This window comes from Sciurus vulgaris (genome assembly GCF_902686455.1).
Source record: "Sciurus vulgaris genome assembly, chromosome: 8".
Lineage (NCBI taxonomy): Eukaryota > Metazoa > Chordata > Mammalia > Rodentia > Sciuridae > Sciurus > Sciurus vulgaris.
The window spans coordinates 17242673-17257517 of record NC_136468.1 but is presented as its reverse complement, the minus strand read 5'-3'; the positions used below and the strand labels follow the sequence as shown (position 1 = coordinate 17257517).

The following is a 14845-nucleotide window of genomic DNA, read 5'->3' as shown; positions in this document are numbered from 1 at the left end:
CTTCTGCCTCCACCTCCGGAGTAGCTGGGATTATAAGTGTGTGCCACAGAGCCCAGCTAAGAAAAAAAAATGTATTAAATTAAAGGATAAGAATGAGGACATATCCCAACATGAAGAAGAAAAGGAGAAGAAAAGCATTTTAAAGAGAAATGCTAAGGGACGCAAACAACAAAATAGAATTTCCAATATCCACATAATGGAAATCTAAGAAAAAAGGAAAAAAGGGTAATAGTTGAATTTAACAAAAGGATATTAAATGAATCCTGTGTACGAACAAGGAAAGATATGGAAACACACACCTAGGTGCAGTGTGGTGAAATTTCAGAATATCAGACTTAAGGAGAAAATGTTAAAACTTCCAGACTATTGCAAACAAGCCAATGAAGGAGGCAAAAATCAAATAATGAAAACTAACCCAGGAGAAGGCAGGAAAAGAAGAGGGAAAACGAACAGATGGGAAAACAGAAAATAAATAGCAAGATGAGAGATATACGTGATATCAGTCATCACAGAATATGTAGATTGTCTAAGCATCCCAGTTAAAGGCAGAGGTTGTCAAAATGGATTAAAACCAAATGCTACTATACTTTCTACAAGTAATTTATTTAAGTAAAAAGACACAAAACTTGTTGTGTTAGTGCATGTCTGTAATCCCAGCTACTTGGGAGATGATATAACAGAATGCTACTTTTTAAGTGCACGTGGAGCATTTAACAAGACAGGCCATTTTCTGAGAAATAAAATAAATCTCAATGTTTTAAAATATTCTAATTATGCAAAGTGCACTGTCTTATGTAATTGGAATTAAATTTGAAATCAATAAAGAATGTTTGAAAAAAATGCCAAATATTTGGAAGCATACATGAAAATAACCCGTAAGACAAAAAGGAAACAAAATCTATGTGTTCATATCCTCGCAATCAGAAATCGAATTTTAAAAAATATTAAATATTTAGAGATAAATTTAACAAAATAATTACAAGACCTTTACAGTCAACACTACAATATGTTGCTGAGAGAAATAAAAGAATCTAAATGAATGGAGGAGCATACAATCCCTTGATACTCAATATGGTTAAGATATTAATTATTCCAAATTCATATGAAGATTTGATGCAACCCAAGTCAAAATTTAAATTGAAAAGCTAATTCTAAAATTTATACGGAAGTGCAAATAATCCAAAATGGCTGAACAAGTTGGAAGAAAAAAAGGAGGGATAAATTTGGATGATTTATACTGATTGATTTTGAGAATTTGTGATACAACTACAGTAATCATGGCAGTGACATATTAGCATAAAGATGCATGGACACTCAATGAAACAGAGCAGGGTATGCTAAAATAGACCCAAATAGGTATATGGTCAAAGGAGTTTCAGACAGGCTAGGGCAGTTCAGTGCAAGAGGGATCATCTTTTCAGTGGTGTACTGAAACTGGTTCACACCAGTTTGCAAGAACTTATTGTGAAAATCCTCCTAACTCCAATATGGGTGGTGTCCTGTTAGACTGACTGCCATCTAATGTGAATAGTTAGACCACAAAAATTGACAAACACTAAAAAATGGTGCTTCTCCCCACCCACAGGTAGTTGTTAAACAACTATTTATCAGCATTCTACTGGAGGTGTTCAGATTCTTGAGGGTAGTGGTAATTTTACTGGTGCATCCATATAATTCATCAAAACACATGCTTCAAATATGTTTAGTTTATTGTATATCAATTGTAATTGGTCAATTTTTTTTTTCAATTAGAAGTTTCCAGAGAGAAAGAACACATAAAATGAATTTGTTGTGAGTTTTGTTTTGATCTGTTTTGTTTTATTACCAGCATCACTGGATTGAAAATTAAAAAATAAAGTAGCATTTTCAAAGTGTTGGAGAATAAAGACCACTGTCTTTGCACTTTTATATCCAAACTATAAGACAAAAATGATGCATGATAAAAGTAGCTTCAAATCATACATGTGCTCAGAAATTTTGTTACATACCAAACCCAACAAAAAACTAATAGAAAAAAAAGTAAAAGAAAATCATTAGGAGTAATAATCTAAGAGATACTTCAAGAAATGTATAAATCGAAAGTGATCAAATTAAACCTAAAAAGTATTTAATATACATAACATAGTTAAGATCAAATAGTATGAGGAAAATATACTCATAATAAACTACAATTAAAGTCTCACTATTAACATCACAGATGTTGGGGGTACATCAAGAAATGTGACCAGATGTGGTGTCGCATGCCTATAATCCCAGTGGCTTGGGAGGCTGAGGCAGGAGGATAGTGAGAACAAAACCAGCCTCAGCAACTTAGTGAGGACCTAAGCAACTTAGAGAGACCCTGTCTCAAAATAAAATATAAAAACTCCTGGAGATGTGGCTCAGTGGTTAAGTGCCCCTGGCTTCAATCCCTAGTACCAAAAAGCAAAAAAGTGTAGACATGCTAAATCCTGCCTTTGTTAAGAAAAAAATTATATGTACACGAATGTACTTTTTAAAGGTAAGAATTGAAAAGAAACAGAAGAAGTGAGATAAAGTGGAATAAGAAATTAAGAAGGAAAGTCCTACTAAAAGACAAGAAATGAAAGAAAAAGACAAGGATTGACAGATTAAAATTAAAACAAGGCACAAAAGTAGAAAGGTGTGTGAAAGTCAAAACTTAAAAGATGGGAGAGAAATACTGTCAAATACTTAGAAGAAAGTTGATGCAGTTATGTTAATATCAGATAACAGAATTAAAAATCAAAAACAATATTAATAGTGATAGAAGGAGTTATACATAGAGATAAAAAATCCATTTACTGAGAAGATATATAATTTTAAACACATACATACCAAACAAAATATCTTCAAAATATATAAAGCAAAAGAATTGATAGAATGCTGAAAGACATTGACAAGTCTTACTAGTATTAATGGGAGGCTTCTGACATATTCCTTTAAATTACTGAGAAGCCAAACTAGACCTAATTTTAGATATAATGTGTGTATCTGTGTATACGGACATGTATCTACGAGAGAGAGAGTTTGCATTCAAACGTAGGAAAACTTATGTTTGCCACACACACTAGAACATTGATAAAAATTTATCATGTACTGTGTCACAGAGACACTCTCAACAGATGTCAAGAAATAGATCATGACTGACATGCTGGTATGCATTGTCAAGACAGAGCAGAAAGTACAGGATAGCACATTTTCCAAACTCATTCAATCAGAGTCCTTTCTCCACCGCTTTTATTTTTTCCTTCACAGAACAGGTGTTAACCTACCTACTCTGTTTTCCTGTCTAAATAATTTACGGTTGGCATTACAAGTATTCATCCTTGCTTCTTGTGAGGTTTCGTTCATGACCTCCTTGCATTTACCCTTCAGGCCTTGGAAGCTTGCAAAGACGCTGGCTTGGCGAAATCCCTCGGGGTCTCCAATTTTAACCGCCGGCAGCTGGAGCTCATCCTGAACAAACCAGGACTCAAGTACAAGCCAGTCAGCAACCAGGTACAACCAAACAGCTTCCCCTGGGGCTGGAGGGGGGACCCCCATAGAGTATTTAAGTAACAAGAGGAGGCCTGGACTATGGGTCAGGAAGTCTTCTGGTGGCTCCACAGGATCTCATTAGAAGACCTGGGGCAAATCTTCTCATTTCTCTCAATTTAGGTCCTTGTGAAAAAAGATTTGCATGTTCAAATCAAGGCGAAAGTAAACAAAAATGGTTTTGAAGAGGAAAAGCAATGGGGGTGAAATAAGACTTGCCGGATATTAACACTAACATGTGTACTTAAAACAATTTGAGGTGGTGCAAGAGCCAGAATACAAATAAATGGAGATAACGAATATTTAGAAACAGGCTAAAGTATAATCAAAACTCAATGTAAAAGTAGTGCAAACCAATGGTTGAGGGCTGAAGTCTTTAGTTGATGGTGTGGGGAGAAAATGGCTAGATGTATAGAAATAAACACAGAACTTTCCCTCCTATTACACTCCCAAATTAACATCCCTTTGGTCAGGAGTTTTAAAAAAAAGTGGAAATCATTTGTAAATACAACTAAAGTTTTTTAGTTCTTTGGAGCTATTGATACAAAGAGAAGCCATGGAAAAATCATAAATAAAACTGATCTGTTTAAATGCCAAACTCTAAAAACACTAGAAACAGAGTAAACAAAAATAATTATGTAGTTTTAAATATATAGGGTTCATATTCTTCTGAATTCAAAGTCTAGTGAAAACCATCTTCAAGAAAAAAAACATTAAGGCTCAACAGAAAAAATGCAGAAACCCACAGAAGACTAATTAGAAGACTGGTAAATATGAAAAATGCTCAACTCACTATTAATTAGAGAAATTTTCATTTAATGATCTTGGACTGTGTTATAGCAGCAAAACTTTTGTTTTCTATTTTATTATAATGCTGAACAAAGTGATAGAGTCCTGACAAGTGCCAGTTGGTTCAGCCTTACTGGAAAGAGATTTGACCACGTGTATCAAGAGCTGTAAAAAACATTAGTAATGAAAAAAAAAATTATCAATAACATAATATGAAAAACTAGGGGGATGATTATTTATGAGATGTCCATAGTATGTGAAACCTTGCCAAACTATGTTCTGGAGTTATTTTTGAGGAAAAGAGAAATGAATATGAGATTTAGGGAAAAGACCCAGATACAGAATGCAATATACAGGATGCAGGGATTGTATTATTAAAATGGATTTCACTGAAGAATATTTTCTTAAAACTAGGTAGTACTACATTAAATGATGAGGCCCTAATTCTGTGCTCTGATCTCTTGTGCAACCACCTAGATCGAGTGCCACCCCTACTTCACCCAACCAAAACTCTTGAAATTTTGTCAACAACATGACATCGTTGTTGTTGCTTACAGCCCTCTGGGGACCTCTAGGAATCCACTTTGGTAAGTAAATCTGCACGTCTCTTCAGGAAGTGTTTCCGTGGGTGGAGAGTATGGAGCCTATGGGAGCCACTTCACTGGAAGACGGCTGAGTAATCTGAAGAAAGTAACCACCTTTTCAACTGCTTTTCCATATAAATGAATTAGAGTTAATAATATCTTCCTCACTGAGATGTTTTAAGAGTTGATTATATTCAATATATGAAATTATCGGTGCTTGACAAGTATGAAGTGCTCAATAAATGTCACTTCAATTATTATTCGATGAGTTTCCACTGCCATGTTCTGAAATTTTTGAATTTTTGGATCTCTGGATTCAGTGGCAGCACTTCTCTTCGATGTGTAAGGATTTTTTCTAGGTGGATTCCAAGAGTTGTGCCTCTTTTTCTTCTGTTCCAGTCTTCTTGCTTTTCCCTATATGTCTACTGCTAATCCAGCTAAGACTTATTGAAAAAATATGAGTTTATCCTCCAAAAGTCAGCTCCATCACCTTGCCTCTCTTGGTCTCCCCATGCTGACTGTAGCTCTTCCTTCAGTGAGTTCTTCATGCTCAGAGGCATCCTTACAAGTCACCTCAAGTGTCCTGATAAGCAACCAGGTGAATGGAGAGGCAGGAAAGGTGACGATGAACTATTGGTTCTCCTCATCCTGGCGAACATGCATGTTTTGATTCTTTTTAAGGGTGAACGTATCTTCTCCACCTTTGTTGCATGATGTACTTCTAAACTCACTGGGGAAAAAGTACAGCAAGACAGCAGCGCAGATTGCTTTGCGTTTCAACATCCAGCGAGGGGTGGTTGTCATTCCTAAAAGTTTTAACCCTGAAAGGATCAAAGAAAACTTTCAGGTAAGAGAGTTGCTTTCATAAATGTGGAAAGATAGTTATGTCTGTTGAAAATTATAATTACTAACACCCACGAACTCCCCCATAATCTCAATTTCATATGTCCCCCTCCCCTGTGTTATCAATGATTCCTCTCTATTGTATAACGCCCACCAACAAACAAGCTGTAACCTCCAATCTTAAAAAACAAAATCCTATGTTTGTATAAATACATCAAAATAGATGCTACTGCCGTGTATAACTAAAACAAACAAATTTAAAAACAAAAAACAAAATCCAATGTAGACTCACTTTCTTCTCTAGAAATGTTCACTTCTCTTTTCACTTAAAAAGCAAACCCCTTGGAAGAGAAATCTCTTCTGGTTGCCTTCAATTTGCTTCCCTTAGCATCTCTTAGACCCTTACAGTTAGATTTTACCCTAACCATCCAAGAGCAACAGAGCTGATCAGGGTTCAGGGACCTCCTCCTGGCTAGATCTCATAGTTAGCTCCCAGTCCTTGTCCTACCAGACCTTTCCACCAAATTTAATATAGCTGATACCTCTCCTTCTTGAAACATTACCTGTTGTAGAAAACTATATGAGATGCAGGTACTGAGGAGAATATCAGGAGTTGAGTTTTGTAATATGAGATCCCCATTCACTTAAGATGAGAGCAAATGAAGAAAGGACCATTGAAAAAACTCAATCCACATTAGACAAGGAAAAACAGTACAGAGAAATAATGCAAAGAGGGAGAATTTGGCAGTTTATCTTAAAATTGGAACCAAAATTTATGAAAGTAAGTGTGCTTATTTTATTCTCAACAAAATTTAGCTTCCAATTGCATATGTACGCTGAATCCTAGAAGAAACAAAGTGAATCAAGTGTTGATGTTTCAAAATATGCTTTAAAATTATGTGAAAACACAGTATGACATCCCACATTTCTCAAAGGCTTTTGTGGAATGATCATAAAGACAGGGCTTTTGAAGGCCTTTATCTGAAAAGGATTCTTAGTCCTTGAGTTTTTTTCCCCAAGTCATATTCTTTTGTTATATCTCCCAAGTAGATTTGAAACGGCTCCAGACCGTTATTTTGAAAGAGCGTGCCTATAATAATTAGAATAAATCTCCCAAATCACACCCACTGATTTCATGAACTCCTGCGTCTTTACTAGACTGTCTTCACCTTGCTATTAGACTTCCTGGCATTTCACAGGAGAGAAAGGCTGACCTATTGGTGAAGCAAAAAGGAAGTTTGAATAAGGACTCATTTTTTAAGTGATTAGTTCATTCATGATGTTTTATACTATGTAAGTTTTTATTCTTTCCACTCTCTTATAAATTCTAATACTTTGATGATGCATACTCAAAGAAAAACATTCCTTGTAAAAAGCTCTTGGAAATGATCCATGGAGGAACAATTTCATGTTACATACACGCTATGAAAAGTGATTAAATCAATAACATCACATTTTGATTTAAAAAGACCACTAATATCACTGACATTATATAAATACAGAAAAGTTATAGAATAATAAAGATATATTCTGGGTTAACTACCATTTTCTTCCTAATGTGCTTAATATCTGCGAGGAATATACAGGAGGAGAAATAAGAGGGTGTCAGTGACAAGAGGACATTTCCCTTTTTATTCCATATCTATTACTTTAACTGTGTATCTACCAGAAAAGCATACGTGTTTGTGTACTATTTACATAATTTAAATTTATGAATCATTAAATATGTTAAAATAGGAAGTTAAAGAGTAGGAAAAAATTATAAACAGATAAAGTGTTATAAAATAAGCAAAAATAAAATATAAAATGCTAATGAAGGACAATTATAAAACCAGAGTGCAAAAAAAAGGATAAAACTAAGAAAAAATAATTAGTATTAAAAAGTAGAAGAGATGTTAACAATGAGGAGAGAAAGCATTTCAAAGATAAAGCAAGTCAAAAGTTTAAAAACAGGCGATTTTAGAGACTAGAAAAAATTTTTTTAAAAGAAAAGCGTAAGAAGGCAGTAGTCCATAATAAAAAATTCAGCATCATATATGGAAATAGAATTCTTCACATTTGAAATTTCAGATTTCTTAAATATGTGTTGTTTCAGCTCACTTGCAATTTGTCATAAGATGTCCTCAGTGTGACTGTCTCAAAGACAAAGAGCAGAGCAGAATGTCCAGCCCCACGCGAATGGGTGGCCCCCAACACTAGCCCAACTCAGACATCCACCAAGATGCTTGTCCACCTCTGAAGGGACGCCACTGATGGCTCTACTCCCTGATCCAAGCCTGACCCACGACTACCTTCAAGAATGTTCTTTTGAAAAAAAAAATTTTAAAGAATGTTCCTTCGTTTTCATTATTTCAGATCTTTGACTTTTCTCTCACTGAAGAAGAAATGAAGAGCATCGAAGCCTTGAATACAAATGTCCGCTTCGTGGAACTGCTCATGTAAGTTCTGGGGATCACGAATCTGGCACCGGCCCTCGGTAGGGGATTGTTAAGTGTCAATCAACAAGGTTCCTAGGAGCCCTGACCTTTGTTCATGGAAAGCACCAGGGTAAAGACTGGGCAGCACATTCTGAATATTAAACACTGTGGTGAAATACTCCCGGCTTCCTGGAACACGATGCCATCCAGTGACAGGTTAGGACATGGCAGACTTGGCACCTCCAGGAGAATTCATTCCTAATGTACAAAGCCATGTCCCCAATTCCCCCCTCCTCCAGCCACACCCTACCCACCCTCAATTACCACTCAGTTAATCCCCATCAGGGGATTAATTCACGGATTGGGTTAAGACTCTCACGACCCAATCGCTTCTCCTCTGAACCTTCTTGCGCTGTCTCACAGTGAGCTTTCTGGGGACACCTCACATCCAAACCATAGCACGTGGGCCGGTAATAGTAACACTCTGCATGCCAGCTCGGCGCTGTGCTTCGCTTCCGAGTGGAAGGCTGATGTGGTGGCAGCCAGTCTTTCCACACCCCACCCCTGCACACACGCACTCTCATACCCAGGTGCTGTCCAGAGCCCCAGGTAAGGGTGCTGGCCGGTGGGGAAGGGAGGCAAGAGGAGGGAGAGAAACAAGCGAACGCAGGAGGTGGGGGAGATCTTGGGATTCTCACGGTCGTGCTGCTGAGTTTTCCATTTTCCTTTGGTGGTGTTTTGGCAGGTGGTGTGATCACCCGGAGTACCCCTTTCATGACGAATACTGACTTCGGAGAGGCCCCCCTGGATTTTACTCTCACGCGTGTCAGCGCCCGGGGCTGGTGTTTCCTGGTCATGGAAATGAAAGGGGTTTCCCTGTCCCCCGATGATGTAATGATGGAAGCGTTCCACACTTACCTTTTGTGACCTTAGCTGTGAAGAAAAATCTTTAAATCTCCTGAAATAATTACTAATTACTAAGAGTTATCTGCCAGCATAGTTTTAGATCAGTATCTTCTAGGTTCCAGATGAAAAACATTAGACTTTAGAAAATACTTCGAAGGTGACATATAGAGACAACACATGAATATGGGCATTATCCAAAGTAAGTCTGAGTTCTTAGACCCAATAACAGGACAGCGGAGAGGTGGGAGTTGGCATGTGCCAGGCGGCAGCAATGGCCTGATGGTCTGGCACTGATTGTAATACAGGCACAACTAAGAGAAGAACACACAGCAGTACTTTTGCTATTATTTTGTTTGTTTTTGCAGTGCTGAGGATCGAACTTAGGGCCGCTATGCTAGACAAGTGCTCTGCCCCTGAGCTGCGTCCCTAGCCCTTGGCTCATGCATTATTAACAAGGAAGTGATTTCCTGCATATTGAGTAGATAAAGGAGAAACGTAGAAAAGCCTAAACATAGATTTTATTAAGCACAGTTGTCAGCAGAGTCTTGATGATTTTGTTGTTATTGTTTATTTCCATGCAGTGTGTGCCTGTTTAGCTGTCAGTTAGTTTTAAGGATAGATAGTTACTGGTTCCCCATACAACCTTACAGGGCCCCGCACCCACATACCTGGTAATTCAGCTGTGTCTTACCATTACTCTAGTTCATCATGCACCCACCATTGTGTGAAGTGACTTGAAACAACCAACATTCACCAATAAGCCCACTACTAGAAAACAGTCAGAAGAAAGGTATTTTAAAAGAAGGAATTTTTAAAGGAGGCTTAGAAAACACTGGAAGATGAGACCTTATAAAATTATTATTCTTAAGACCTTAAGAGGATTATTCGGATAATAATTTGAATTTTGAAACAGTAGCCAGTTTAAAAGAACACTGATAATTTTACTGTATGTAAGTTTTTAACAAGTGCATAAGATTATTAGAACTCAGCTATAGAGAAGTACCTATTTTCAAGTCAACTACAGAAATACATTTTATTCATTCCCATTGGGTCACTTTCAAAAAACTTTTAGATAGTTCTGCAAAACTTGTTTTTCCATGATCAGTTGATTGTAGATAAAATTCAACAATCTAAAGAGACATATTTCTGAGAAATTATCACTTTAAAAAGTTTGATCTATTCACATTGTTTTCAACGATTCCAATGTTAACAGTGCTTTCTCTAGAAAATGTTTTGTTCACAAGAAATAAAGTGTGATGATTTGTTTCACCAAATGAATCCCTGTTCTATTTCTCAGAAAGGAGAAGGGAAAGACTCATCGGAATCCATGTAAATTACAAGGCTTTGGTGGTGTTCCTCATCATGGGGGTACATGATGAAAGAAGAGAAAGCTTGAGGCCTCCCCCCTGTTGTCCTGACCCTTCAAAATCCTCCAAGGGGGTTGCTGTGGGGGTAGGAATAGAGACAACACCCGTGCATCATTTTAAAAGACAAGCATTGAGAAAGAGTCCCAGCATATTTCAGGGGAAAAAAATGCTAAAATTTGGAGGTGGGAAATTCCTTCTTGGTCATAGCAGAGATGGAGGGAAAAGAGTAGTAGATGGAAAATAGAGAAGTCCAGAAAGAAGGCCAACCTGACCTGGACTTCTGCATCTTGGTTCTCCCCCACCCTCTTCTTGCTCAAGCTGTTCCTCTGTTATGGGATGAATTGTAGCCCCTGTTCCCCAAATTTAGATGTTGAAGTTCCAGCCTCCAGGACCTCAGAATGTGACCCCATTGGAAAATAGGGTCCGATTACAGAAGCGTGAGCCCTAAACCATAGGACTGATGTCCTCATAAAAGAGGGAAACTTGGACACAGACTACACACAGGGAGGTGCTATGTGAGGAGGAAGGCAGAGATTGGGGTAGTGTTTCCATGCCAAGGAACAGAAAACATTGCCAGCAAACACCAGAAATTGGCAAGAGGCGTGGGGCAGATTCTCCTTCAAAAGGAAACAACTTGCTGATACCTGGATCTCAGAGTTCCAGCTTCCAGAACTATGAAACAACAGATTTCTGTTGTTTAAGACACTGGCTGGTGCTACTCGGTTATGGCTGCCCTACAAACTAACACATCAACCTTTAGTAAGCATTTCTACTCTCCCCCAGACATCCACAGTAAGAACGGCCTGAATTAGTCAATGCTTTGCGGAGGCCAGATGTTAATATCCAGAAAGACCTTCTTGGGGACTTCTTCAACCCCAAAGAAATGTTTTTTTCAATTCAGTGTTTCTAATCAATGGTCTCTGATCAGCTATGGAGCCTAATACATAAATAGTGATGTAATCTGCCTGGAAAAGGAGAAGACTAGAAGTGACTGTGCTTACTGGGTCATGAAAATACTCTGGACAAGAACGGCAAGGACTTCCTGCCCCAGCACACAGAATGTTTCTTTTATCTTCTTACCCCTGAGTGTTCTCCAGAAAGGCTGTGCTCAGGCATTGTCATTCTGTTATGGTTTAGATCAGGTGCTCCCAAAAGCTCAGGTAGGAGACAATGCAAGAGATGAAATGATTGGGTTATGAGAACCTTAACCCAATCAGTGCATTAATCCCCCAGTAGGGATGAACTGGGTGGTAATGTAGGCAGGTAATGGGTGACTAGAAGAGGTGGGTCCCTGGGGTGTATATTTTGTCCTTGTTGAGCAGAGCTCTCTCTCTCTGCTTCCTGGTGCCAAGTCCCCGTGTTCTTTTCTCAACCCTTCTGCCATGATGCTCTGCCTCACCTTGGGCCCAGAGCCATGGGGCTGACCATCCTTGAACTAAGACCTCTGAAACTGTGAGCCCCCAGGTAAACTTTTCCTCCTCTTATTATGCTTGTCAGATATTTTGGTCACAGCAATGGAAAAAACTGAGTAAAACACGTTTTAAAATGATAACACATTATCAGGAGAGGCCAGGAGAGGGGCAGAGATGATGTTCCATGTCTTCGGACTGTACTTCAGCCCCTGTTCTTCCATCTCCTTTGCTGCATTCTGTTTCTGATTCTCCGTCCCCACCCCACCCAGTCCACCCAGTTCTCCTGCCACTTGATCCTGCAAAAATGTTCTAATTCCTCTGCTGGAGGTGGCCAGTGTAGAGGGAGTGATCAGAGTCCGTGTTCCTTTCTCACTCTCCAATTTTTCCCAGATAAAGAAGCAGCTAGGCTCCTTCACCTTCAACTCTGCAAACTCATTAAGGAATTTCAGTATCTTACCCAGTCTTATGATGTTAGATTTAAAAGATGCCTTTTTCTGTATGCCCTGGACTCTCCATCACAATTTCTGTTGACCTTTAAGGAACCAAATAGTGGATCTCGATTAACCTAGAAAGTGTTGCCTCAAGGGTTTGGCAATAGCCCTCACCTGTTCGGCCAAACCATAGCTAAGAACTTAGCAAAATTCAGAGATAAAACATCTAAAATTGTTCTCCAATATGTTGGTGACATCCTTTTATATGCCTCCACCTGGGAAGAATATCAAATGGCCATTACAGAGCTCCTAAACTTCTTAGCTGACAGGGGTTATAAGATCTCAAAGAAGAAAGCTTAATTATGCCATCAACAGGTTCAATACTTAGGAGGAAGCAAAATCTAACCTGCTTGTCACTGAGAGAGAGAAAACTAACCCTAATCAGCCTGACAGCCAGTGGCATGTCTCAGTAAGGAGTATGATATAGCAGCCCCATTCCTCGAAAGTAGTGGGAGATAATGTTTCTTAATTTTCTGCATCCAAACCTGACCTGATTACCAACCAGGGGGAAAAGGGTTAAAAAGTCCTAGACAGCAGTTTCCCTTCATTGGAATGTAAGCCAGCAGACTCAGTGAGGGACCATCCTGAGACCGAAGAAAAAATAAGTGTCCAGTTTAAACTTCTTCTGGGCTGCAACATAGAAAAATGGTTTTAAGACTCTCTCTCTCTTTCCCTCATCCTCTTTGCCTTTCTCTTTCTTGCTCTCTCATGCAATAATTAGTGGCCATTATCATTTTTTCTTCTAGGACTCTTGTTTTGTTTTGTTTTTCTTAAATGCTATATTTTTCGAGCTCACAATTTTTATCCGACATACTTAGGTTAATGTTTTTCTGATAAGTTCTAGTTTTTATTCAACTCTAAAGTTTGTTTTTAAAACATCTATAACATTGCAATGCAGATTGACCTATAAAAAGCTACAAGGCCTTTGCTTTTGTGTTATGTGTATGTTATGTTGTCTGATATTGTGTTGTCCATGTATGTGTGTCTAAATAGCATGTACATGATATAAAAATTGACACAAATAAGGAGTGCTCATTAACTAAAATTAAAAAATAGATCCAGATACCTTTAATTCATGTGATTTAGAAAGGTTCAATTTAAATTGGGTAAACAAAGGTAAAATATCTTTAAAATTACTTAACTTACAAGTCTCTAAGTGGTCAACCTAATAAAATGTTGATGTCTATAACGTATCTAGTATCAATTGTTTCTAGGACTTCAACAGGAAAGAGACAGCAAATACTGTTAAATACACTTGTCTGATATCTTGGTTTTTAAAGAAAAATAAGTGGATTAGATTTGACATATATAGGATTACTCAAATGTGTTTGTTAGAGACATTTGATTAATTTACAAAGTTAAAATGCTAACTGTTAGATAACATTGAGTACTCTTAACTCCTTAAATTCCATGGGGTAACATACTTAAACATTATTGGTGTTTTCATAGATGAGTCAATAAGGGTTTAAAATTGCTTTTGTGTCATCACTAAAAACAAGGTTACTAAGACTTAAGTCCTAACAAGGTACAATTCTATATACAAAGGGATCCAAAAGTTTCAACTATGTTTCAATTAGAGTACTACAAATAACATATTTCATCTTATTAGCATGGAATAGTTTATCTAAATTCAAAAATTTTCTAAGAGTTGTTTCAAAATGTGAACAAAAAGGGGTCAACAGATAGGAAAGACAAAATAAAAGGTTCTAAGTATGGAAATATATTTAGTAGAAGGAAAAAAAGTGTGTCTGGGTAAGAAAGTCTTCGTGTAATGAAATACATGAGAGTCTAAGTGCTAAGAAAGACTGTGTGTAAGTAAATGGCAAATTTTGATAAGTTTATGTGTAACTAATTTGGTTACATGTGTGTGAGACAATCAGTTAAAGCTATTTAAGTTTTTTTCCTAAGGTCAAATACTCATGTAGTGATAGAAACCAAAGTTTAATCCAAATGTTGAACTGACAAGGGTTTCCTAAAAACACTAATTTACTCTTAACATTGTGTCTGTTAATTTTATTCTTCAAAACAATTGGTCTTAAAGAAACTGGAGTTTGTACAATTATGGTTAAACAATAACTATGAGAGTATTATGCTATATTACAGGGTCTAAATTTCCCTTTAAACTTGGTTTATATAAAACATAAACTTGGTTAATATAAAACATCAGTATGACATACTCATATCTTCCAGGTATACAAGTCTTTAAATCAGAAAATTTAAAATAATATTTTTATTAAACTGCTGCTCTCCAAACTAAACTTGTCTGTAATGGTAATTTTAAACTTATAAGAATAGTGAATTTTATTGGGGATTTATTTACATCATTTAATGTTCTATAACAGGCCATGTTATTGATAGGATATATGTAAAATTTTATGTTATGTTCTACACTGGGATAAAAATGTAAATGTATTTCTAAAGTTAATGAGAGCCTGATTTATTTAAAGGTTAATATTGTGAAACATGAAAGAATTTTGCCACTTTGCCAAACAAAAGAAAATT

At 37.2% G+C, this 14845-nt stretch overlaps 1 protein-coding gene across 1 annotated transcript in view; it reads left to right on the top strand.

Moving 5' to 3' along the window:
- The window catches only part of AKR1D1 (aldo-keto reductase family 1 member D1), a 35360-nt gene extending 26119 nt beyond the window's left edge, over nt 1-9241 (top strand). The window contains exons 5-9 of the mRNA XM_079150139.1: nt 3376-3498; nt 4801-4910; nt 5589-5754; nt 8106-8188; nt 8913-9241. Of these exons, the coding sequence (XP_079006265.1) occupies nt 3376-3498; nt 4801-4910; nt 5589-5754; nt 8106-8188; nt 8913-8955 (525 nt within the window). The 3' untranslated portion in view covers nt 8956-9241. The remainder of the gene's footprint in view (nt 1-3375; nt 3499-4800; nt 4911-5588; nt 5755-8105; nt 8189-8912) is intronic.
- The last annotated feature ends 5604 nt before the right edge of the window (nt 9242-14845 follow it).